General features: G+C 46.2%; 3 protein-coding genes, 1 long non-coding RNA gene and 1 other non-coding gene across 6 annotated transcripts; 2 read left to right on the top strand and 3 right to left on the bottom strand.

The window, feature by feature from the left end:
- Positions 1–472: 472 nt before the first annotated feature.
- Positions 473–545, top strand: trnat-ugu. Its single transcript has one exon. It is a non-coding gene; the product is annotated as a tRNA-Thr (tRNA).
- A 1,790-nt stretch (positions 546–2,335) lies between these two features.
- LOC122845715 lies at positions 2,336–3,740 on the bottom strand. Its single transcript, XR_006373111.1, has 2 exons — positions 3,429–3,740; positions 2,336–3,315 (listed from the first exon to the last, which is right to left on the bottom strand). It is a non-coding gene; the product is annotated as an uncharacterized LOC122845715 (long non-coding RNA).
- A 2,761-nt stretch (positions 3,741–6,501) lies between these two features.
- LOC122845714 (isthmin-2-like) lies at positions 6,502–12,350 on the bottom strand. The gene is made up of 6 exons (XM_044142093.1): positions 11,958–12,350; positions 10,024–10,260; positions 8,559–8,808; positions 8,055–8,186; positions 7,867–7,926; positions 6,502–7,232 (listed from the first exon to the last, which is right to left on the bottom strand). Exons 1-6 carry the CDS (start codon positions 12,054–12,056, stop codon positions 6,715–6,717), a joined length of 1,296 nt encoding a protein of 431 aa, XP_043998028.1. The 5' UTR covers positions 12,057–12,350; the 3' UTR covers positions 6,502–6,714.
- A 2,040-nt stretch (positions 12,351–14,390) lies between these two features.
- Positions 14,391–17,602, top strand: pth2 (parathyroid hormone 2). 2 transcript variants are annotated; one of them, XM_044142095.1, is made up of 4 exons: positions 14,391–15,045; positions 15,571–15,669; positions 15,752–15,916; positions 17,346–17,602. In XM_044142095.1, the coding sequence occupies exons 2-4, from the start codon at positions 15,572–15,574 to the stop codon at positions 17,509–17,511; spliced, it is 429 nt and encodes a 142-aa protein (XP_043998030.1). In that variant the 5' UTR covers positions 14,391–15,045; position 15,571; the 3' UTR covers positions 17,512–17,602. The 2 variants fall into 2 exon arrangements, with proteins under 2 accessions (XP_043998030.1, XP_043998031.1); XM_044142096.1 differs by lacking the exon at positions 14,391–15,045 and having other exon boundaries at positions 15,319–15,669.
- A 469-nt stretch (positions 17,603–18,071) lies between these two features.
- tedc1 (tubulin epsilon and delta complex 1) lies at positions 18,072–23,209 on the bottom strand. Its single transcript, XM_044142094.1, has 7 exons — positions 22,939–23,209; positions 21,764–21,845; positions 21,299–21,624; positions 20,790–20,858; positions 19,984–20,070; positions 19,776–19,907; positions 18,072–18,638 (listed from the first exon to the last, which is right to left on the bottom strand). Exons 1-7 carry the CDS (start codon positions 23,077–23,079, stop codon positions 18,372–18,374), a joined length of 1,104 nt encoding a protein of 367 aa, XP_043998029.1. The 5' UTR covers positions 23,080–23,209; the 3' UTR covers positions 18,072–18,371.
- Positions 23,210–25,348: the final 2,139 nt, after the last annotated feature.

The raw sequence follows: 25,348 nt of genomic DNA on the forward strand, positions 1-25,348 counted from the left end.
AGGATATGAGCTCCGTTATACACACGCTGGAGTTTCATGGTTTATATTTTCATATATTATAGATTCATGTATAAAAATATTTTTACATTTCCTTGTTTCCTTTAAAATAGAATAATTTTATTGTTTCCAGTTTTTAATTTTCATCTGAAACCAATTCTCTAATAATCACAACAAAATGTTCATATAATCATAATTAACTGAAGATGATGACGTAGCTTCATCACACTGTCAGGACCAGCGGTTACTTTTGCTGACGATTGAGCAGCAGGGGGCGCTGTTGCAGAAGGATTTACCAATAATTACTTTAGTTCTTGGTAGAAGGTGTTAGCATTCAGGATGTTTAACAGAAGTTAAGGAAACAAGCAGCTCCACTGATGAAACAGAGGATTGGACTCCGGAGCCACTGGACAGTGAAACACACCGTCCGTCGTTCACCGTTTAACCGACAGCCGTTGGCAGCTCGCAGCGTATCGGCTCCATAGCTCAGTGGTTAGAGCACTGGTCTTGTAAACCAGGGGTCGCGAGTTCGATCCTCGCTGGGGCCTGGACTTCTCCTTTCCTTTTGTTTTTTTTTCTGCATCACACAATATAAGATTAATATTTTGAACACCCGGTACCCATTATCTGTAAACAGTAATTTATTATTATTCGGGTTTCCAAAATCTGTGTACGCTCTGGGCTATTTTACGGCCAATAAAAATAAATCTATGACACCTTGAAAGAAGACTACAATCAAAATAAAGAATATATAACTGAAAGTGAGTATGTATTTATAAGTACTATTTTTTTATAAAAATTATGATTTTTGGATCTAAACAGTATTCTTATAAATAATCTATGTTGCTACACAAATTCAAAGTTGCCTCGTAAATTGTAGGTTGGTTTCTAACAAAAAGAAACTAATCAGTTTCCTTCAGTCACTTCTGCTTCCTAACACTAGATGTCAGCATTGCACTTGTTGACTGAGTGTAGGCTTGCAGTCTCACACGTTCAAACCGAAATAAACCCTTGTTCAGCTTCCAAATATCAAATTAACATCAACAGCTGCCTCCTTGCAGTGGAGGACAGGTGTTTACAGCGCAGGCCATTTCCGCTAAACACGTTCTTGTGTTTCTCCGCTAAACAAGAAAGTGGAGGGCCCTGCTGACCCCTGACTGCCACAAAAGGAGTTTTGTAGCTCTGAAGGCTATAAGTTCAGTCTGAAGACCTATAAGACTGAACTTATAGCTCTTTCACACTCACAGCATTTTGCACCAGAGTCACAGTCACCCATTGATACACAACAAGGGATTAAAGCTGAAATTGAACCTACAACCTCTCAATCACAAGACAACCGCTCGACCTGCAGAGCCACAGAGACCGGTAAGCTTCATAGCATCAACCGTTAGCTGTTGGGTAAGATGTAAAATCGTTTCTCACCAGTGGTTTCCACCAGGCGTCCACTCAGGGGAAATGTGATCTATGCTGGAAGAAATGGATGCAGAGTTTGGAAAGTGTTGCAGACATGAAAGACACTTCCTTTCATTTTTCATGAAACTGTTCAGGGATGCAATACGTCATTTTTCATTCACACACCTTCTGATCTGTAGCTTCACTCCAGTCTGCTCTGCAAAATTTCATTCCTCAACGCAGCAATAAAACACCTTCCTAGTTTTCAGAAGTGTGTGACTAACAGATCCTTGGCAGGAAGACATGATGGAAAATGAAACCCCCCCTGTTGGTTCTGAAAATTAAACTCAGATGTTTCTTGTTTTGATTGTGGCGGCAGATCTCAGGTTTGTTCATGTCACTTAAACCGGTCAGAAAACAAAGATAACGCCATGGAGTGATTTGTGGTGATTACTGTTTACTGCTGGTCTCTCTGATCCGCTCCGTCCTCAGAGTCTCCAGCTGTGAGTCTGCAAAGAAAAACAGGAGCTGTTTCTGTCGCTGCCTTCGTCCTCAGGCCTCCCTCACAGCCAAATGTTTGCTTCTCATTAAGTTTCAGCAACAGCTGGATTTCCTGACATCATGTTGCCCTGCTGACCCCTGACAGCCATAAAGTCAGATAAACACAGTAACAGAGATGAAGGTGAAAGGTCGGGCGGACTGGTGTCTCTGCAGCCAGGTTGTTCTGGATGAAGGCAACGCTTTCAGAAAAACAAAGTAAATGAGACTTAGACAGCCTGGGACACTACGGAGGGTCAAGAGGTCAGCCTCTTCGGATGAAGATGTTTCTGCTGGCAGAGTCAAGCTTGTTCAGTGAGGTTTGTGAAAGCTTTATGCTCTGAGGTTAAAGGTCATGTACCACATTTAAATCAACAGGAAAAGGTTTTTCTTAATAATCAAACCAACAGAACATTGTCTTAGTTTAATTGAAAATATTTCCAATCGTTGTTCTGCTGACTCTTGGGGAACCTTAAGAATAGGGAGAAGAACCAGGAAGTGACCCGGTTCAGCTCATTCTGAGCCCGTTCTGTTAGATCTGGTAGAGTTTATCCTGAGGATCCCGGTAGCTTCATATGGACTGGAACTACTAACACTTCAAAAACCAGTAAAAACAATTTTACATCTATTCTGAAACACACAGCATGATGCAGAATCTAGAATGTTTCTGCATCTGCATTTAGTGATGCGATGGCGCTCTGGTCTGCTTGGTTGGACCAGACGGCCCAACTGGTCATTCACCAGTTCAGCTGGAATAAAATCCAGTTTCTTCGTCTGCCACTTGAGCCTAGAGGTCAGGATGTCCTGCAGATGATCAAACCTGTTCAATTCCACATTTTAATACAAACTGTGGATTTGGACCCAAACTGACACTGAGGTCTCTGAGCTCGTTGCCGTGGCAACCATGTCCCCCTGATCAGGAACTGAATTAAATTGAACTGAACTGAATTAAATGAACTGTGAAGTAGGAAACAGACGCGCCGCGTTGTTCCTCCCGGAGCCGTTCTGGTTCTGTGGCTCGGTCGGTTTCTGTGAATCGGCGCTCGGGTTCTTTCTGGGGTTTGTGATGAATGTCTCTGAACGCTGCGCTCCTCTCAAACGTTTGGATTGGCTGTCAGGGAGGACAGACTGCTGAATTCACAGTTTCTGCTTTAAATCTTTCCTTCACATCTGCTGCTTTTGCAGTTGTCTTGGGTGTGCTGTCTATCATTTCTTGTTTCTGGGCTGAAATAAACTGCACGAAGTGTTTAAAGACGCCCTGGGTCCCTGCTGATGATCTCTGCAGCTGGACTTTTGGCCCCTCAGGCATTACTGTGAAACAACTAAATCACTTCCCACATGTTATTTTAGCCTCTGCAGGTCGGACTTCTCGGCTTTAAGCGGTTCTCTCTGCGATGCAAAGGGAGGAAAGACATTTAGAAAAAGAAAACAAGATTAGTTGATAAAACATGAATCTCTGAACAGACTTGGAGAAATAAAAAAAGTCACATTTTGATTCGAACCTGAAAGCTTTGATATGTTTGACGATTTTACAGTAAACTGTAAACAATTGAAATGTAATTGCACACCTACTGGTGTAAGCAAGAGTGAGTAAAATAATTACAACACGACTGTAACCATGGAGACGTTTTCATGTGACGAGAAATCTTCCTCCTGAGATAAACCTCTGGCCATCATAATTCATCTGAACGCCTGCAGCAGCTGAAGCTCCCGGATCTGACCGGAGTCCGGCTCCCTCCAGATACTTGGACTCCAGATCCGGTTCTTTCCGTTCTGATCTGGTTCCCCTGGTCATCCAAAAGGCCACGATGTAGAGCGGAAGTGAGAATTGGGAGTATTGAACTGAGCGGCTAAAATTGTTTTTCCGAGTTGATTTTGTCAGTTTATTCATGGTTTCTACTTGCTGGAATCGAGCTGATTTGTCTGTGAAGGCAGCACAGCTGGCTGGGGCTCATAGACGGCGGGATTTATTTGAAACAGAAACCGACCTGTAGCTCCTCCTGCCTGGAGTGTGGATCAAATTACCGACTTTCTCTGAATTCACACCACATGATTCATGTCACTGTGTCATAAACAGCCTTAAAAACGTACAGAAAACGAGACGTTAATCTTTTTTTTTTCCCACACAAGCTAGGCTACATGACGGAGTGGCACTGTTTCCATGGTTACTGATGGTGGTAAGACGCTACCTTCTCCATAATGCGATATTTGATATCTTTCTAATCATACTTACTTATAAATTACAGGGATTGTAAAAAATTATAATCCATATTACCTTCTCTTCTACCCATTTTCAACCCTACAGACTCCAAATCAATTATTTTATATGGAATACCTTCCTCAATCAGAGAAAGACTCCCAGCCACATTTCCGTATTTTCTATCTTATCTCACTGCAATATATCCAGATACTGAGTCCAAAAAAGGCTTCAGCCAAGTTTCCTGTACACTGATTATTTCAGGTTTTACTCTCTGCTCATAAATAAACTGTTTAAAATCTTGACCAATCCTTTGTAAGATTAAAATTATTCTTGACTTGCTTGACTACATATTTCTCCCCCAATATCTTCCCATCTAATATTCTTCAAATCTAATCAATGCCATGCTGCCTTAATAATCTAAATCCTTTCCATCTTTGATTTTATATCTGAGGTTGCATTTATTGCTCCTGCAATTAAAGTAGCCATTTTCTTTTTGTCCTCTTCTATTTTCCTTTCAACCATTTCCATAACCTTCTGGATTACTTGTTGTTCTCCTGTCAAAGATTTTCCATGTTGTTTCTCTTTTCCAACCATTTTACATGCTTCTGCATATGTTACTTTCTGCATAACTTTTGTTTTCTGTATCATTGTTTGCCGTTTCATCACTTCACATCCCCAAAAAGCGACACTATGCTCTCCTCCACAGCTACAGCACTTTGGTTTAACTCCAACTCCACATTTTCCATATTCATGGTCTCCAGACCTTCTTATCTTATCAAACCACAGAAAACCTCCATTGGCACTTCTTTTGTTTCAAACTCCACCCTTTCAGCCTTCGTTCTCCTTTTACTTCCCTGTTTCTTTCTTTAAAATTCCCAACTAAATCTTTCATATTTACAAAAGGCAGTCCTGTAATAATTCATTTTCTTCCATTATTTATTTTTTCACCCAGTCTAACTGTTCTAACTTTGACTTTTCACACCCACCCAAGTTTCTTCGCCTTTTCCACCTGAACTTCTGAATTACATCCAATCAGAAGATTTCCGTCTCTCAGTATTTTAGCATGTTTAATTTCTCCTTTAAGAGCTTTTGTTAACTTAAGTGGATTAATCTTCTTCTCCTTCATCAAATCTTACTGTAACATTCATAGTTGGATTTTTTTATTCTTCTGCTCTTTCCCCAATGCCTTGACTATGAGTGTCTTCTGTACTTTCCTCGCTTCTCTTTTTCCTCTTTCTTTCAGCAGCTTGCTCCTTCTTACCACCTTTCTCCACCTTTCCCGCTCTTTTTCTTCATTTTGACCACCCGCCTCTTCCTCGTCAGTACAATCCACACCATTCCAGTCACTTCCATTGTTGCCATGTTCTGAGTTAAGTCGCATTTATCATCTATCTCTATCCTCTGGTGAAATTCCTCCATGTTTTCTTCTTCTTTCTCGAGCACACACCGTTGGATCCACATTGACGGGCTGCTTCAACCTGACCTCTCCAAAGCCGTCATCAGAACATACCGAGCGTTTTCTATTGCACTGAGTTTTTTATTTTTTGATTACAAGTTTATTTATTTTTCTCTGATTATTATTATTATTTTGTATACTTTAAGAGTTCATTTGAGTTAGAAGTAATTGCTTATTTATTCTTTGGACTTCCTGTGGGCGGAGCCTGTGGCTTTAAAAGCGGGGCTCTGTGGTTAGAGTCCTGAGAAATCACGCTGAAGGTGATGGACTCTTACACTGAAGGTCCTGCTGATTTTAACCTGCCTTGAACGTCCTTTGTATGTATTCTGCACTGTATTCAAAATAATAACTTTTTTCAACCTTTCTAGCTTCACTCTGGAAAATGAGGCGCTAACATTTACAAATGACATTGAAATAAAATCCAGTCCAGCATCTTTGGACGGGTTTGAGGCGATTCCTCTGGAACCTGTTGGAGGAAAAATATCCCAACCTCAGAAGATGTGGTTTTAACGTAACGGAGCTCCGTGGTTCGTCCTGTCAGTCTGACAGACAGGATGAGGAGGCGCCATGTCAGGAAGACGAAGTGGAACCTGCAGGATCTTCTACTGATCATCCCTCTGTCTGGACACAGGACCAGTATCACCAGTTTAAAAGCTAAAATGAATGGTTATAAGCCAGACCTGGGAAACTGCGATGCTCTCCACGCCATGACGTTCAGAGTCTCATGACATCTGGAGGTGAGAATATTACCAACCAGAAGGCCGAGGGAAACGACTCCATTTTGTCGCTTCGCCAAGAAATTCATCAGCACAGAAACGCCAAAGCACAAAGAAACAAATGTGTGTTTACTTGTAAAATAATAATAATAATAATAATAATAATAATAATAATAATAATAATAATAATAATAATAATAATAATAATAATAATAATAATAATAATGATGATGACATTTTACAGTTACCATAATATGGTTCCTGTTCAGCCGCTTTATGATACGAATGTCATCGATAGTAAATGTTCCCTGGATAATAAATACACACACACACACACACACACACACGCACACACAGCTGCTCAGGTCCGATGGTTTCAGGTTTGGTCGGGTCGTTCTGTCTCTCGGAACTGGCCTTCAGTACTCCCGGGCCTCTCTGAGCTCCGTCCGGAACGCCGGTTCGGCCGGGTTCTGCGGGCAGCTCAGCCCGTTGTTGGGCGGCCTGGCTGAGTGGAACCGGCTCCAGTCTCCTTTGCACAGGATCCAGGGCAGGACGTCCACCTGGTAATGCAGCTCTGGGGAGAACTCGGCGCCGATCAGGTCCGGCGCTCCGGCGCCTTTGCCGCGTGTGATCAGCCTCATCCGGTCGTCGTAGCAACAGTGCTGGGCCCCCAGCGTCGGGCTGTCGTAGGACAGCATGGAGCGGACGCAGAACCGGGCCGAAGGCTTGTAGACGTCCAGCCGTTCTTTGGGTCCGCTGGCATCTCTCCAGCGGTACGTCCTGCGCAGCCCGCGGTCCGGGATGCTGATGGCGCCGTAGACGACCTCGGAGGGGTAGGAGCAGGGGCAGGAGGGCAGCTGGGTGAGCACCTGGTGGAGGTACTTCTGGAGGAACTCGTTCTTGCAGCTCAGCCACTTTTCACAGCTGTCCACACCTGAGTGGGAGACATCACAGTTAGCCTGGTCGGGGTTTCAGCTGCACTCAGGAACCTGGAGGGAGTCGCAGAAAAACGTTGTTTAAACATTTTTCAGCCACTTCAGCCAATCAATGAGAAGAACTAAAATGGAGCAAAAAGGGAGAAATTGAGGCCAACGCCTGACTTTCAAAATAAATAGAATATTTGTTGGAGTAATCAGTCCGTAGATCTGAAAACATCACATTTAGAGCCGGCCCAAGGAAGATGCAAACTAAGCAGCTGTTTAAGGCCCCTCAGAGTTTCAGGCCCCAGAAATGCTAACATTTTAACACAGACCATAAATCTAGAATTGTAACTCTGTTTGCGAATGTAATGCTGTTAAATTTGATGTAATAGTTTGAGCATAGATAAATGAAAATATTTGAAGTTGTTTAATTCAAACATGGAGGACAAGAGGCACGTATAAAAGTTACACGACTCAGAGAATCCAGTGACAGACCTACTCTAAACCAGTCTGAGGTTCATGAGTCTCCTGATGTGACATGGGAAAAAAACGATCATTTTCTGCAGCTGCTGTATGTCACCAATAAACCTGAGACTGGAGCTGGAAGGGGAGGGTTCAGCATGAGGGTGAAACAAAACAAATACATACTGGAGTCGGTGTTGTTGAACTGGTGGAGCGACGTCGCCTCGGACTCTGACACCACGGCGCCTAAGAGACGAAGACGGACAGAAACGTGACTGACGGCAACCATGAAGCGTCGCCTCTAATCAGGAGAAGATCTGAGGCTGTGGAGACAGATTTATCCCCAGTGGACCAGAAACTGGTTTGTGTCTTACTGGAACAGCTCTGCAGGTCACATGTGCGTGATTCTGTTGCTGTGCAGCCGTAGCCGCAGGGCCGCGTCCGTTTTTGAGATCCAGGTCCGCAGGTGGTGCTGCATGGGGCCCAGCCGCTCCACTCTTCATTCTCTGAAAACAAATGGATGGGCGGTGAAAACCTGAAGCAGAGGCCGGCCGTTTGAAGCTCACGTCGTAAATTCCTCCCTCAGTTGGGGAGCAATTAAGGAGAAAGGAGCCGGCAGAGCGAGACCGGAGAGCTGGATGTTTCTCTGCTTGCCGGGTTATTTGCTCTCCTTACTCAATTGGTCCTGCAGGAATAAATCACAGCTGATTTCTGTTCCAGCTGCAGTTAATCTGCAGGTCAAGGACCGGCCGCTCCAGGCTTCATGGGACAACTCGCTGCTGTCTCACCCCGCCTGCCTTCATTTTCATTGATTTATTTGTGTTTTAAAGATGAGACCTTGTGGTGGATCGAGGGGAGAAGCATTTGAAACGTCTCACCAAAGCTATCTTTGGTCTCCCCCTCTTCGCTCCAGCCGTCTGCTCCCACTCCGCCCAGCACAGCCTCCGCCGGGTCGTAGCCGTAGTCCTCTGGCCCGGTTCCTGCCAGCCCGCTCTCCCAGAATAGCGGCCAAAACAGCTTCCTGCTCATCCACTCCGACGGCGACACGGACCAATCGCTCCGCTGGTTCTCCTTGGCCAGGTCCATCTCCACCTCAGTCTGGGAGTCCTCCATCACCTCAATGGTCACCTGGAAGAAGAAACATCCTGGATGTGCTAGCAGTACTAGATGCTAATCAGCTCCATCTATTCTAACAGTTTAACCAACAATCAATTGGGAAAACCCTTTAAATATTTCAAGTCAAAGGTCACCTGAACAAACAGGAAAAGGTGTTTTCAGATTTCATTCATTCAAATTCCTCTCCTGGGACAGAACCAGCTGTCCCTCCAGGAACAAGCAGCTGCTGAAGGTTGCAGTTATTCACCTCAACCAGACTTTGATTAGGTCACTTCAAAGCAACCATTCAGAATCAGCCTTAATGGCCAGAAAAGATAAATATCTAAACTTTACAGGAGGAAACTTGTCCTGCTCACTGTAACACAAATGATTGTGCCAACAGTCTTCTGGGAAACCTGACTCAGCCATTCTCTCCAGAACTCGACGTCTCACTGCGCTGTGGAGTTAAATCCATCTGGTGACTGCTGTGATATGAAATCTCTCAAGATGCAGAGCCTGGTAGAGCGCTTTCCACCTGCACCGACCCAGCTAGCTGCACCGGCTAACTCCACCAGGTAGCGCCACCTAAGGTCCATCTGACGATTAAAGCTCCATCCTTGGACCTCAGTGGGTCTCCACCCTGAATGCAGGCTACACCACACCTCCGTGTTTTTCACGGTGAAACCTCGGAGGTGCTGAAACCTCCTCAAGTCGTCTGTGTCCTGCTGCTCGGCTTGTTTCTGGCCAGACAGAACAACAGACTTCTGTCTTCGCCAGGAACTCTGTGACCGGCGCCGCCTCCATGTTTTCAGCAGCTTCAACCGTCCAGAGAGCCAGAACTGATCTGAAGTCAGATCGTTTGTTGCATTTGAGATTTTTCTACAGTTTACAGACAGAAGAGGTCAGGATGGGACAGATTCCTCTGGCGGACATGTTGGTGTAATCTCAGCGTGGAGGAGGGCCATGCAGGCGGCTGCAGGTTAGTTTACACGAAGATCAGACTCCACTTGAATGAAAGAGGCTTGTTGTTCACTGCAGGAAGAGATGCACTGATATCGAGTCGGAGAACACCGAGTCACCTCCAGCTGATCAGGATCTACATAAAACACACCAGTTCCTCTGACCTCCAGTAAAGGTTGGGTGTTTCTTCCTGCCGGGGTTCGGGTCCAGCTCCGTCTGGTGCCGCCGGGTCTCTACGGCTCAGAAGCCAGAACCTTTCCAAAGCAGAGAACAAGCAGACGCTCTTACCTGGATGTTGGGATTCTGGGAGCCCAAATAAGCGTTGGCCAGATCAGGGAAGTTCCTCAGATCCAGGATGAAGGCTCCAGGCTCCTCCCCCTCGGGTGCAGCTGATGGGTGGAGGTCCTGCTGCTGGGGCCAGCGGCGTGTGGGAGTGGAAGAAGATGGAAGAGGAAGCGTCTGCAGCAGGTTTTCCTGCTGAAGACGTTCCAGGTTGGGATGATCCGGTTGCTCTTCGGCTCTCATCTGCAAAATAGAGACGAAGGTTCAGCTGGACCGACGGCAGCGGCTGAAACAACAAAGGATCTTCTGGACACATGGGGTTGTTGGAGGAACTTTCTCTGCCGGTCCTGAAGGAACTGAAGTTCTGGATTCAGCGCTGACCCAATCAGAGTTTTGACAGAGCAGAAACATTTCCTGGACTCAGGATGTGCTGCAAGATCCTGAGCTGCTCTGGCTAGGGTTCTGGTCCTGCGATCCGGCGGCCCGTCTCCCGGGTCGAGTTTCTGTATTTTTAGCTAAACGGTTAAAGCCGAGCAGCTCCAGGCATGTTGGGGGAGGGGCTTCACTTCCTCTAAGCGTCAGCTGGAGGCTTCGAGTTTCTGAGCCGAACTCTGCATTTCACCTCTTGCAGCTGGGTCAAAATGGTTTGGGTCCAAGTTCCAGATCAGAACCAGAGGCTCGTCAATTTAGCGAACACAGAGCGTCTTCAACCAGCAACCTGAGCTAGCAGCTAGCGGGGTGTTCCCCAGGGTTCCAGACTCGGCCCCCTGAGAAGTTCACCAAAATAAAATCTGTTTCTGTGTTTTAGAGCAGATTTGTCATTCAGATCTTGTGGGTCAGGAGAACCTCCTCAGCTGTCCTGTTCTCATCACTGATGGTGGTGAGCTACCAGATAGTAGCCACAGTTACCATAGTTACCCAGGACACAACGGCAGACAGAGCAGGGATCAAACCGGCAACCTGGACGGATGACCTTGGACCTGAAGCAGCATCCCTGGACAGTAAGGTGTTTCCACAGTCAGCACCAAGGGAGGACAGCGCCACCCTCAGGTGGATGATGGGATTGCCTCACGCCTGGTCCAGATCAGCTGTTCTAGAGACTCTGAAATACATTCTTTTAAGATTGGAACAAAATCTGGAGAATTTAGAAACTGATTCAAAGAATGTGTGAAAAAAACATGAGAAACGATAAAAAATGTTTGATTTCAGCATCAATCCATTGTTCTGATAGTTTTATTGACTCCAGGTGAACCAAACATTTTCATTCCCATGTTGCTGAGCCTTCTTTACTCTCGTCAATTAACCAAATTGTTTCTACTGGTTGTTTTTAATTCACCAACTGGTAAATACTGGTTGTCGATGTCTTCCACCTCCAGAAAGTGGCTCTGCAGGCTCAGGGCCTCGGGGCGCCGCTCTGCAGGGGGCGCCAAAGCAATTATGGATATATTATGGTCTGATATTAAGAGAAAATAGCATTCCAACCTCAAGTGATGAATTTTTAATACATTTTTAAACGTGCATTCTTAACACTTGTAATTGGCTGAAAGCTGTTAAATGATGAGCAGAACCAGCGTTCAGTTGACTGGACCCCTCTGACCCGGTAGCAGTGATTCCTACTGAAAAGACTCGGAACCAGACGAACCCGTTGGGTTTATTTCAGAGTTTCACAGCAGAACCTCTGAGGCTGCTGCTCGTTTATCATTTAACTTTTACTTTGAAGGATCAGCTGCTAACATGTCATTAAAAGAAAAGTTCAAGTCTATTTTTTTTTTTTTAATAAGTCATGTCATATTTACACACATTTCAACCTGGAGGTTCCGCTTTGCATTCAGAACCGAACGATCAGCGGAAATCTGGACCGCGGAAAGGTTCGGAAATTGGACCCCAGAGGTCATTCTCGCTCTGAATGACCAGAAGGTTCCGCTGAGCTGAAGGTTTACCTGAGGACTGGACTCCGTGTTCCGGTTCGTGGGAAGCCCACAGCTGGTCTCTGCTGCCAGGATCAGCAGCCACACACGCAGCGCGTCTCTCGGGTTCATACTTCCCAAAGTTCTGCTCCGAGCTTTCCCCGGTACCGAACCCGGTCCCGGTTCTTCAGCCTAGGACTGAGGTGTCTGTCCCATCGTGGAAAAGGATCCACGCGTGAACGTGATGCCCATTATCTTTCTGGATCCGAACTTTCACATTTCAGCAGCAGACCCTTCCGAACCGGTTCGGGTGTTTAAACTGAGTTCCTCCGCGGGGTTCAGCTCAGCGTGTTTAAAAACAGAACCGCCCAGAACCACACAGGACACAACCCACTCTGCTCGAGCCCGAACCAAAAGATCACGTGGGTTTGTTTGTTTTGACGTCATAGCTGAAACGACAGGGTGGTCTTCTTCTTCTTCTTCTTCTGATGATGATGATGATGATGATGATGATGATGATGATGATGATGATGATGATGATGATGATGGTATCAGAACCATAGTGAGATCAGCTCAACAGAACTTTTTAATTTAATTTAATTTTCTTCATGTTCAAGTTGTTTTGCTTTATTTTGTTTTAAAAATATTTAGAAATAATTTCTGTTTAAAAAAAATCTGCAGTTTTGTGTAAATAAATGTTTAGAAATTAAAATTTTGTTTTCTGATTTCATAAATTTCTTTTGAGAAAAGTTTTTCTTCCAGGTTTTTGTTAGTTCTGCTGCACTACAGGTCAGAAACGGGTCCAGAACCACAAGTGGGAAAGGTTCTGATCCAGGGCCCCTCTGCGCGTCGTCATCAGCCACATCCTGTGGAGCTTGGGGTCAAAGGTGAAAGGATTTCCAGATGTCGGGTCTGTTTCTGGTTCCGACGCACGTTGGATTCTAATTCAGAACACGTGTCTCTGAGTCTGAGTAACGGGTCAGAACTGGAGACATGATGACTGGACCAAAGTTCTGGACGAGTATTGACAACGGTTTATGGGCCTTTGCTGAAGCGTTGTCCCATCAGAACCGAAACGCCGTGCAGTCAGAACCGAATGGGTCCAGGAGGGTTCACTGGTACTGAGCCACAGCCAGGTCCAAACCTGGGTGCTGATGTCATCCGATCACAGGCCCTGATGGTGCCGATTGATCGATTGATCAGGTTTATTTCAGCAACACGGCGCTTCAAACTGAGTTACATCATAGAAACACAAAAAGACCAAATGGTATTGGACCGGGTGGTGTAGAACTGGGTGGTGTAGAACCCGATGGTGTAGAACCCAGTGGTGTAGAACCCAGTGGTGTAGAACCCAGTGGTGTAGAACTGGGTGTAGAACCAGGTATAGAACCAGTGGTATAGAAGTGGGTGGTGTAGAACCCGGTGGTGTAGAACCAGTGGTGTAGAACTGGATGGTGTAGAACCAGTGGTGTAGAACTGGGTGGTGTAGAACCCAGTGGTGTAGAACTGGGTGGTGTAGAACCCAGTGGTGAAGAACTGGGTGGTGTAGAACCCAGTGGTGAAGAACTGGGTGGTGTAGAACCAGTGGTGTAGAACCCAGTGGTGTACAACTGGGTGGTGTAGAACCCAGTGGTGAAGAACTGGGTGGTGTAGAACCCAGTGGTGAAGAACTGGGTGGTGTAGAACCCAGTGGTGTAGAACCAGTGGTGTAGAACCCAGTGGTGAAGAACTGGGTGGTGTAGAACCGGGCCTTCTTAGTCAATATCTATATGCTCCCACTAGCTCACGTTAGAACAGGAAAGTCCTTCCTGTGGTCAGTAGCCGTCTGACAGTCTGGAGTAAAGTTGCCTCCAGAGGAAACGAGTCGTCCTGTTAGACGTTTCATCTTCAGTGAAATAAGGAGCAGAGCTCCAGCGATGGAAATGAAGGCAGCATGCATAATGTGGAGTGAGTCAGGCCTGAAGCTTGTTATCCTGTGAAAAATAAACCGCGCCGTGTCTTTGTTAAAGCTTCTGCTTCCTGTTTGCAGGTCATTAAATCCAACCAGGTTCAAAACAAAGTTCTTAGACGCTTCCAGGTTTTATATCTGGAGGTTTGATGGCTAAAGCACCCGACTCCGTCCTTTAGTTGTTTCCAATTACTAGCATGGCTGCTGGACACAACACGATGTTCAGGCTGCTCTAAATATTCAGCACACAGCCCGACCCGGAAGTGACCCACGAGCAGAAACATGCTGTTAAGGTGGTTCTGCAGAAACGTTTACTGATATAAATATGTTTTTATATATTTTTATTGATTTATGGTAAAAACATTTGAAGAACTGAACAGGATTCAGCGGGTCGGCCCGTCCTCAATGGTTCCGTTGTATTGGGATGGTGAATTTCCCAGTGTCCTACTGGGCTGCAATCAGGGACGTTACTTTTACCATTATGTTCTTTTTTAAAAAAGAACATAATGGACCAACATTGAGGGCGGAGATCATGGTGGTGGAGAAAAGGTCATGCTGTCAGTGTCTTTAGCGTTGAGCATGCTGAGGTGAGGAATGTTGGCTCGTTGCTGTGGCGTTAGCATGAAGGCAACAAAAACATTTTCAACACGTCCAAAAACCGGAGGAGAGTTTAGCCTTAAAAACAACCAACCCGATCCAGAGAGAAGGTTGAGCTCCGTTTGGTTCTGGTCGTACCAAGTCAACGTTACACGTTGCAGACTCTCCATGTCGGATTCTCATCTGAAGCCGGACTCCATATTTCCCTAACCCTTACTGGTTATCAGTCTGAAGACGTCCAGACTAGAGTTTTGTTCCTCTGTATTTGCTGAGAGGAGATGAAACGTGTTTGCACTGCAGCTGAGTAACGATGTTCATTACCCGGCAGGGCGGGTCAGGGCGGTTGGGGGGTGGAGGCAGGTAGACGCTGCAGCAACTCCACTCTGATTGAAGTAGACTCTAACGAGCTCCAGCGGTCGTCAGGCTGTTGCTCTGTGGAGGGAGCTACCCCCCCACCTCCCCGGGATCAGCAGACATATAAGCGGGACGCTGCAGGCTCTGCAGTCCGGTCCAGTTCAGGTTGTTCTGCTGCCAGTCTACCGGTGGAAACTCTGCGGTTTTGGTTCTGAGCAGCAGGTAAGCATGGTTTCTTCTGGATCAGAATCTGAACCAGACCCTCCCGGTTCTGATTTTAATTTGGTTAGTTTGACTTTCTGAAAGCACCAAGTTCTGGTTCTGGATTTCTAACCTGGGTTCTGGTCCCTTAAGATTCTGGTGTTTGGATGTTCTGATCAAAAACATGCAACAAAACTCAAGTTTTTAGTTTAATTTTAATATATATATGTATCTATATACGTATAGATATATATTTTTTCATTTTTCTGTAAAATTCTTGAAACTAAATCACCTTGGAAAAGGACGCAGTCCTGCTGGGCCGCGGTGCGACTGAAGGGGGTGCTGTTCCTCAGATCTTCAAGATGAAATTAAAGAAAATGTTTGATGAACCTGGACATTATATCCACCGACCCGGGTCACACCTAGAAATTGTTTTATGGATAAAGACCTGGACCAGCTGGATCCACTGGGAATACTGGAATTAATCTAATGACATGTTGTGGCCAGATTAGCTCAGCTGTCTCAGGAGGTTTCCTTGTGTTCCAGGATGTCAGAACTTTTTCCAGTGTCTCGTCTGTCCTTCCTGCTCATCTGGCTTCTGGTCCTTTCTTCCTCAGCGTTCCCTCAGCCTCGTCTTCCTCTCAGGTGAGCTCAACGTCAGGTTGAATCTTTTTAAAACTTGTTTATCCCGTTTCGTCGCTCCAAGGTTTCATCTTTGTGATTCCAGAAATCCTGAAGATCCGCAGGAAGCGAAGCGGGACGACTGGGATGTCCTGTTCCCGTCCATCTCCCTCCATGACTGGAACATCCAGATGCTGTCGGCGCCGGCGGACAGCAAGGCCGGTCTGATGGGGGACACCTGGCTGTTCGCACCGGAGCGTCCGGAGGCCAGGTAGCGAAGCCAGATTCTAACCCAAACTGTTTAAAACTTCTAGATGAAGCGTTTCTATGTACCGACCTGATCAGCAGCTTCTGGTCACTTCCCTGCCGTCAAACTTCCAGAAGATAAAATGATGGAAATCGACCCAAAAAAGACTTTTTCTAGTTCGATTCAATAAATACCGTAGATGGAGCAGCAGGGGGCGCCAGCATGAGAATCAGACCATCAGTCATCCTCAGAAGAGCCGCTTAATGTAGACAGAACAACTGAACCCAGATGCAGATGAATGAGTAGAACCGAGCCGGTTTCTGTTCATCCCACATTATTGTTTCTCCTAAATCTCCGTTTGTCGAGTTTCAAAGTTTTACGTTTAAAGGTTTAAAAATTCAGTTTTATTAGATTTTTTTCCAGCTTCTTGCAGGTCTGGGTTGTTTCTGTGCTGCCCCCTGGTGTTCAGGAAGCGCTTACCAGTTTCTACCAGTCTGGGTTGGGTCCAAACAGAATATGGTGACCAGACGTCCTCTTTTTTCCGGACATGTCCTACTTTTCAGACCTAAAAAAATGTCCGAGGGGATTTTCAAAATCGTCCGGGATTTTGGTCAACTGCCTCAAAACTGCCGATTCTACCCCCCCTACAAAATGAGGAAATTCTCAGCAGGGTGAATATTTAAACTGACGACAGATATTGAGTTTTTCCACCAATAAAACAGTAAGTCATGATAGCAGCTCACCGCGGCTGCGCAGTGTCCGTCTCTAGGCAACCGTCACGTTCGGCGTCGGTCCGTAGCGTTCTGGGGTCCTTTAGCTCCCGTGAGCTTATTTCCTGTGTTTTATTTTGGCCATTATTGTTAAACTTAGTGTAATACGGGACGCTCATTTAACGACCAAATATGGGACGATTCCGTATTTTACAGGACGGGTGGCGATACCTATTCAGGGGTGCTGAGAAGGTTCTTTAGCATCGCTGTTTGGTGACAGGGGTGCTAAACGGTGATGCCCTGTTTGGCATCATCCCTAAAACAGGGCTAGAATCGCCACTGACTCATAACGAGCGGATCTCACCGGAACAGAAGTACTTTAAAATAGTGCGTAGTATCCGGCCACACTTTGTCTTCTAACCTGCATGCATCTCATTCACTGATGTCAATTTGGAAGCATAACTTATTTTACCACAGCAACATAACAGCTAATGTTAAAACAGCAAGACAAGGCAGGTAACCATGGCAACTGGCTTTTTTGTTGCAGTCTGGTCGCGCTCATCTGGCATGTTTACAAATGGTCCGTCTACATGAAACATCAGGTGGAGCATTACACACTTTGTTAGTGTAAATTACACTAAAAGTGTGTAATGCTCCACTTATGAAAGTAAATCTGTTTTGGCTGACACTGCTGGACAGGACAAAACGTCCAGAATGTCCCTAATTGTCCATGTCGTCTCCAGCGTCTGGCCGGCGCAGTGGGCGTCAGAAGGGACCCGGATGGTGAAGAGGAACATGGTGGTGGCGGACGACACCGCCTTCAGGGAGAAGAGCAAACTCCTCACCTCCATGGAGAGACAGAAGTGGCTCAACTCCTACATGCAAAAGCTGCTGGTGGTGAACTCCTGATGTCACCTGGGGCCGTTTGTTGCGTGTTGTGGACGGCGGTTGTTGGTGTGGAGGAGATGACGTCAATAAAGACTGCAAATGTGCTGATGAAAGCTGGTCTGCGGCTCGTGATAAACAGATAAACGCTTTATTTCTGCTCTACAGCACGTAGAAGTTTTTTATCTGGACGGATCCAAAGTTACAGCACCAGAACTGCGGTTCTCTGTGGATCCAGAGCTGGACCGTCTTAAGTTCTGGCCGCAGCCTCCCAGGTGAAAAAAGATTTTTGGCATCATGTTCTTTTATTCTCCGTGTTTCTGCTGAGAATTTCGTAGCTCTAGTTTGACCCCTGGTGGTCGGCTTCTAGTATCGACACATTTAGTCTTCTTGCTAATTTTCCATCCCAAACTTTTCCAGAGGTTGATCAGGTTGAGTTCAACGGTCAGTTTGGAGCTCAGACATTCGGTCCACATCAGGACGTTCCACAGGTTCTGGTTCTGACTCCATCAGAAAATAAAACCTCAATTTTTGAGACATGTAAACAAAACATTCAGATATTCTAACATTCATTCCTCCCCAGATGAAATATTTCAATATTTATTTCTGTTCACAACATTCAGAACCTCCATCCACCAAACTTTTTCCTTCCACTCAGCTTTCCACTCTAGTCGTAGAGTTTCCCAGAACCGAACATTTCTGGAGTAAAGTCCTGTCTTCCATTTAGAATCACTTCAAAATGGATGCAGTTCAGTTCTCATGGTGATCGCCATGGCACCAGAAGACCAGTTGACGTAGCGATACGTTGAGGTTTCTGACCAGCAGAGGAACCGGTTCTGATCCGAACGCCGCTCCACTCTCCATCAACACCAATAGCTCCTCCCCTACAGCGGGACGAAGACCTGCCGCCGCAGACCCCGCATCAGCAGCCGCAGTCGCTTCCTGTTGGCCAGACGCCTTGCCGCTCTGTGCCGCAGTAGCAGCCGCTCCGCCTGCAGGAGGCGCGCTAAAGCCGGGGGGGCTGCAGGCGGCCCTCGGGACCCCGCCTGCAGCCGGGGACGCCACACCTGACAGACGGAGGGAACAGAGAGGACAGGAGACCTGCAAGCTGGATCGTCCTCTGACCTCTGACCCCGGAGACTCTCAGTTTCCTGGAGAGGAGGAAAAGTTTTTTCCATGATTCCAGTTAATAAAGGAATAAAGTATTCACACCATGATAACTAATTTTCTAACATGACTGAGGATGACCTTTAACCTCAGCAGCATGAGCGACCCGTTAATCACCAGGTCAGTTCGGCCTGCAGCCACCAGGGGGGGCTCTGGCTGCTTTTCTACACTTTAATTATTAGGAGAAAATAAGATAAATCCTGATTTAATTAATTCGTTTATGTATTTATTTCGAACATGATTGTTATATAGAATCATGCACAAGAACAAGCTGAAGACTATTTTTGTACCACAGTAATCTTAACATGCTCGAAATGGATGAAGAAACTCATACCTCTGAAGAATGTTAAATATGGCAAAATCAGAGAGTTAAATGGAAAATGAAGGGATTTATTATTCGGAACATGTCTAGCTTTAGCCAGGATCAATTTGCTTCTACTTAGTTTATTCTGTAAATGTTTAATATGAGATTTCCAACTGATTCTGTCATCTATTATTAAACAGAGACTTATTAACATAAACCCTTTCTAGAGGTTTAAGGTGAGCCTAACCTTGACCCTTGACACAGGCAGCAGTTAAGCCCATTAATGGCAGCATTTAAAGCAACAGGCAGTAAAGGTGGCAGGACAGACTAGGACATATTGTCCATGTCTGTCCGTGTCATATCAACGTTGAGCTGCGGAGTCGGATCTTCTGAGGGTCAGCTGATATGAGAGATCACACATTCTGTCAGCTAATGTGTGATCTCTCAGGTTTTGAAAATGGGCTGACAATCGGCCAACAACTCTAAGATCCTGTAGTGTGCGCTGGACATTACAAGATCTTGTAATGTCCAAATGACCCTCAGCGGAGTTGAGCCTTTTTCATTCAGTGTCATCAACAGAAAGAGAAAAAGGGCGGAAGAACCGATAAAGCTGATAAATTAAAATCAGGTCAATAGTTTTAATTTATTGTGTGATTAATTGATTCATTGTTTATCGCAACAGGCCTCCACTTCCTGCCTGCTTCCTGCTGTCTGGAAGGTTCTAGTTGTGTTGGTTTGTAACGAGATGATGACCAGATTTCTACAGCAGAAACTGCAGGGGCTGAAAACTGGGTGTCAACACTTTAACGCTGTGTACCTGCGTGATGGGCAACCTCATCAGCACCTGCTCCAGCTGGGCCAGCCCCTGGTTGCCATGGTGACACATCCCCAGCCCCTGGAAGGATGTGGCGGCGTGGGGACCGGTGTGACGGCGGTCTGCCACGCTGTCCTGCAGAGACACAGGCCCGATGAGTTGAGCAGCAGAACCCGGGTTCTGGTACCAGTAACAAGTGGAACCAACCCACCATCCAGGTCCAGAAGATGTCCTCGACCCGTCTCCAACTCAGGTACGCCTCCAGGATATCACAGAGCTGCTGGACGCACACGCTGTCCTGCAACAGGAAGAAGAAGGAGACTGGAGTCCAACTTCCTGTCTGCTTCTTACCCAGAACCAGAACCAGCCGACAAGAAAGAAGGTGCAACAATCACCACAGACACCAACCATCCGACCCACATCAGTTCAGGTACCAACGGTTCTGATGAGGTGACCAGGAAGCCAGCAGCAGCGCTCTGGCTCCTAACCCAGTTCTAACCGCTCCAGCCAGAACCGCTGGGCGGTGACGGCGCTCCGACCGCTCAGAGGAAACCAGGCGCCTCCTGGGGAAGGAACCCTAATCACACCACGGTGGCGTGATTAGGGTTCTCACCCCCACAGAACCAGTTTTAGCCTCTATTCATGGATTTTGACCCAAACCACGGAGGAGACTCTGACAGAACCAGAGCAGACTTCTATGGTTCCCAAGCAGCAGAACCAGAAGCAGGTACAAACACACAGCTTTGACACAGGAACATTATTTCCTTCTTTTAGTTTATCACCGGGCTGAAATTACACTTTAGATCAGCGGAGCTCAAGTCCAGTCCTGGAGAATTTCCATCCTGCAACTCTCAGATGCTTCCCTGCTCCAACACCCGGATCAAATGGATGACTTTTTACCAGGCCTGTTCAGAGCTGACCCCGGTCTGCTGGAGTAAGGAAGCATCTAAAAGTTGCAGGCCAGTGGCTCTTTAGGCCTGGACTTGAGCCCTCCTGCTTTAGATGCTTTAAACAAACCTCTGTCAGCGCCGCAGAGCTTTGGCCAGCAGGGGGAGCGGGAGAGCAAACCTGGCTGGTGGAAAGTACCTGAGGAAGAAATAGTGAAGTTATAGCTCACCTGTTGTTCAAGGCTACTAATTGATTTTCTGACTAATATTCAGCTGCCTCTCCATCATGGCGACAGCAGTTTCCTGCTCCACCCGCCTCGCCTGCTGGTGTTGGTCAGACGGCCCAACAGGGGGCGCCGGTGCACGGCCGTTGTGGCTACTATCTAGAGTGGGAATTATGTGCTTTGCTAGTGCGATCCGACAGAAGTTATTGTTACCTCCTGTCCAGTGGCGAATGATTGGAGAATAATTGGCATTTGAACACATCATGTGGATACTATGGATTAATGGACACAGCACAGCCTGAAGCAGTCGCCCAATAAGCTTCACTGTGTCCTCTGAGTGGGCGGGGCTTAAGTGATGTCATCAAACAACTATACACAGAGGGACAGCGCCCCCAGAGGACAAGTGTCTCCTTACGTCGTGCAGCGCTCGCGTCTGTCCTCCCGCGGTGGACAGCAGCGTCCGTCCCTGGTGTCTCAGACGTCCCATCAGCCATTGCAGTGTCCTCAGCGAGACGCTGTCCGGCCCGGTGGCTTCTAAAGTTTTGGTTCCGGTCGTTGCCGGGCTGGTGTCCAACAGCATGCGGTCCAGCTCGGCGGCCCGAGCCGCCAGCAGCTTCTCCAGAATTCCCTGGGCCAGCAGCCAGCCCAGCGCCAGCAGCGGGTCGGAACTGGGCCCACCCGAAGTCCAGTCGCCATGGTAACCGCTCTGCCAAAGGCCCGCCGCCACCAGCTCCCTGCTCCCTGAAGGGAAACAGAATTGGGTCAGGGCCGGTGCAAACGGACTTCCAGTTACATCCGAGACACGACCCAGTTTTGACCTGGTTCTGACTCGGTTTTGACCCAGTTCTGACCTTGCAATAAGGATGAAGAGCAGACTGACCTCCCGTCGGCTGGCAGATGGTCTTAGAGGAAATGACCCCTGACCTCTGAAGGATGTTGGAGAGCAGCAGCAAGAAGGAATCCTGCAGGAAAACAAGCAGCAGGTCCAGTTAATAGAACCAGTCAAAGCCCGTTGGTATGAAGAGAGCAGTCAGTGTAATATCCCAGTATTACTATTATTGTTATTAATTATTATTATTATTACTACCAATAATTCTAAATGGAGATCAGCAAAAATGTCTTCATCTTGACTGGAAAAGTTTAGACACTTATTGTTTTTATAAACCAGTTTTGAACATTTTTATTAAGCATGAAGGAAATTTGAAGCAGATACACATAAAGAGCTGCTGGTGTTCCTGCAGCATGCCAGGAGGAGGCAGAGGAGATCGATTATTTATCAGAGATTATCTGTCTTATGTTAGGATGTAGCGAACGTTTTAATATGTAAAATATTTTGTTTTGTTTAAGCTACATGCTGCAGCTCTCAGCAGTTGCTCGGTGTGAGAGTTCACTGTTTTGAGGTTCAACGGCTCCGTCTGAAATATCACCACCAGTAGCGGCGGTCCAACAGCGGGAGCAGAACCAGCGTCTGACTCTGCAGCTCCAAGACTTGAATTATTGTTTGGGTTATTTTTTTAGCTTTCTGACAGTCATGCTAATCCAGGTGAATGTTGGTAGCTGTGCTACAAACGTCTTTTTTCTTCTGATTGAGCCTCGGTGTAGCCAAACTCCATTTAGTGCTCGTTTTTCCATAGCAACATGCAAACATTCCCATTCACTTTGAGCATTAAAGTTTCTCACCACGTCACTTAGGATTTGTTGCTGCGCGCCTGGGCAGTGAGAAGGAAAGAGGAGACCAGCTGCAGGCTGACAAGTGGGATGACTACTGATGCAGATGAAGGAACTTAGATTTTGAAATGAAATAACTTTCTGAAATTTTAACTTAAAGTCATCACCTTGGTTTAGTGTTTGTCTGAACAGTTTCCTGTTTTGCATTGATTGCTTGCCATACGTAAATGTTGGCACTTTAGTGCTTCCACAGTTTCTAGGCTTCAGATTATTTACAATGTTTATCTTTTACTGTCTTCATGGCGCTGCAATAAACACGTGCCTGTATTATTAGTAGGCACCAGCTGAACCGAGCGAAACCACAAAACAAAACCGTGTTGAGCCCACCTCGGGTCCTCCTCCAAACTTGGCCCGTCGGAAAGCCTCCGGCGCGGGGACAGGATCCACACCGAGCCCCGCCAGCAGCCGGCAGAGAGCTCCGATCACCCGCCTCACTTCCACACTCCCAGCCGCCTTGCTGCGCTGCATTTCGGCCTCGGAATCCACGGAAACACGGTGCCGGACCCACAGACACTACCGAACCACGGACACTACCCGCTCCGCGGAGCATCAGAATCGTTTCGCGTTCAGAATTCCTTCCTGATTTCTATTGGCAGTTGGCAAAAACCTTAAAGTATCATTACCGCCACCTAGTGGTATGGAGTGTGATACATATTTCTCTCTCTCTCTCTCTCTCTCTCTCTCTCTCTCTCTCTCTCTCTGATTTCAACCAGCAGAGGGCGCAGTTCTCCACTTCTCCCGGGTTTCCCTGCAGTGGCCTGATGAGACGGTCTGGGGCAGAGGTGGAGATCCACCGCCACAAAATAAAAACCACAGAGCAGAACCAGAGGACCTGAGAGGTCTGGGAGGTTCTGGGATTCCATATTTATAACAACAACAACAACAACAACAACAACAACAACAACAACAACAACAATAATAATAATAATAATAATAATAATAATAATAATAATAATAATAATAATAATAATAATAATAACACTTATTATTATTAATAATAATAACACTTATTATTATTATTATTATTGTTGTTGTTGTTGTTATCGTATTATTACCGTATTATTAGCCCTATTTATTAGCTTTATCATTAACAGACTTATCTCCCTTGTTATTAGCCCTATAAATTAGTATTATTATCCATATTATAAGCTTTGTTTATTAGCATTATTATTAGCTTCGTTATCATTAATTAACCTTATGATCAGCATTATTACTATTAGCATTAAGTGGATGCTAACATGAACTGAATCTGGCCATGATTTGAACTCACAACCTTCTCAGCAACATGCAGCCCTCAGCTAACAACCTGAGCGGCAGCAGAACCGGTACCAGACATGGACCAGAACCAGAACCATATTCCAATATTGGGGAGCTAGTTCTAGTTCGGTATCGGTCCAGAGCTGGATCGGGTCAGAGTTCTGAGACCCTCGTATTAAGAACATCTTCAGTCTTTCAGAACCAGACCCCTCTGAGGCCTAAACCTGGACCAAAAGCAGAGCTTTGGTTCCATCAGGCCTGAGACGGGCCGGACCAAAACATAAAAATGGTTATGTAACGTCCCACCCGGGTTCCTGCCAGATTCTGGTCCTTTAGTAGATCCACTGCCGGTTCTGCTGGCGCACACAGGGGCCGCTGGACCCAGTTCTGGTGGTAATGGACTCCAGACCAGTGAGGACCCGACGATCAACCAGTATCACCTGGAATCATGATTAACATGATGCACACTAACGCAACATGTTGTGTTTTAGTAGGACAGGAAGCCAATCCAGAACCAGTCTTGACTGGTGATAACTGGGTGATCCGGCCCAGTAAACCAGCAGAACCCCGCGGCGCCGCGGGAACTGGCTCACAGATAAAGTATTCATCATGGCAGCTTGTCTCTCGCTCTGGCCTCATTCACAGCGCTCCAATTAATCAGCCTGAAATAGACGGACAGACCTACATCCCCCCACAGACCGTCTAACACTCCGGTGGCAGCAGGGGCCAGCAGAGAGTCGGTCCGGTTCTGGTCCAGAGCTTCCAGCATGAAAATAAACGGTGATGCCAGATCTTCATGGAGTCACTAGTTTTCCTCTGTGTCGTAAAACAGCCATTATTGTGGTGTTGGTGAGTTTCTGACATATTTCTTACCAGGCTACAGTTAAACTGACGGTGTCAGATAATTCGCAATGTGTGAAACGCTTCAGCGCCCTAAACAGCTGATGATTCGGGCTCTAGTTAGCGAACATGGGACTAGTCCAAATACCCTTTCAAAGATCTTCCTTTCAGAGCAGGTTTTATTAGTCCTCGACATTTCTGGCTGTGTTGCCATGGTTTCACCTGTTTTTCCTTCAGGAAGGCTCGTCGTTTTGTCTTCTCTCCAGTATTAAGAGTAAACATGCTTGGTAGATGTTTACATTACCAGCTAAAAAACCCCCACAATTTAGCAACATCACTAATTCTAAAATTCTTTGACTTTCTGTCGTGGAAAATTTTAAAGCATTTCAAGAAACCTTTAGAAAAACTATATTGAAATGTGTTGCTGTTGGGACTAAGTAATACAAATTTGAAAGATGAGGTGCAAATTACAACACAGATTGTGCTCCAATTTTCTGCTGAAGCTAACCACAGCAGCTAACTACAGCTGTTAACGCTACTAGTGGTGAAGTTAGCAATTAGCTTTAAGACTTGGAAGATTTTTATCAAAATTTTCATAGCCTAATTTCTTAGAATTGATAAATTAAAACAAGAAAAGAAT

Source organism: Gambusia affinis, linkage group LG16 (genome assembly GCF_019740435.1).
Source record: "Gambusia affinis linkage group LG16, SWU_Gaff_1.0, whole genome shotgun sequence".
Classification (NCBI taxonomy): Eukaryota; Metazoa; Chordata; class Actinopteri; order Cyprinodontiformes; family Poeciliidae; genus Gambusia; species Gambusia affinis.

Excerpts from the sequence above, each read along its gene's own strand:
- tedc1 (XM_044142094.1), bottom strand. The coding sequence starts at position 23,079 with ATGCAGCGCAGCAAGGCGGCTGGGAGTGTGGAAGTGAGGCGGGTGATC. Across the intron at positions 21,625-21,763 it reads CATCTGCCAGCCGACGGGAG|GGAGCAGGGAGCTGGTGGCG; the intron begins GTCAGTCTGCTC and ends GTTTCCCTTCAG. Across the intron at positions 20,071-20,789 it reads GCTCTGCGGCGCTGACAGAG|GACAGCGTGTGCGTCCAGCA; the intron begins GTTTGTTTAAAG and ends TTCCTGTTGCAG.
- LOC122845714 (XM_044142093.1), bottom strand. The coding sequence starts at position 12,056 with ATGAACCCGAGAGACGCGCTGCGTGTGTGGCTGCTGATCCTGGCAGCA. Across the intron at positions 8,187-8,558 it reads GGAGACCAAAGATAGCTTTG|AGAATGAAGAGTGGAGCGGC; the intron begins GTGAGACGTTTC and ends ATTTGTTTTCAG. Across the intron at positions 7,233-7,866 it reads GTTCAACAACACCGACTCCA|GTGTGGACAGCTGTGAAAAG; the intron begins GTATGTATTTGT and ends TCTCCCACTCAG.
- pth2 (XM_044142095.1), top strand. The coding sequence starts at position 15,572 with ATGTCAGAACTTTTTCCAGTGTCTCGTCTGTCCTTCCTGCTCATCTGG. Across the intron at positions 15,670-15,751 it reads CAGCCTCGTCTTCCTCTCAG|AAATCCTGAAGATCCGCAGG; the intron begins GTGAGCTCAACG and ends TTGTGATTCCAG. Across the intron at positions 15,917-17,345 it reads CCGGAGCGTCCGGAGGCCAG|CGTCTGGCCGGCGCAGTGGG; the intron begins GTAGCGAAGCCA and ends TGTCGTCTCCAG.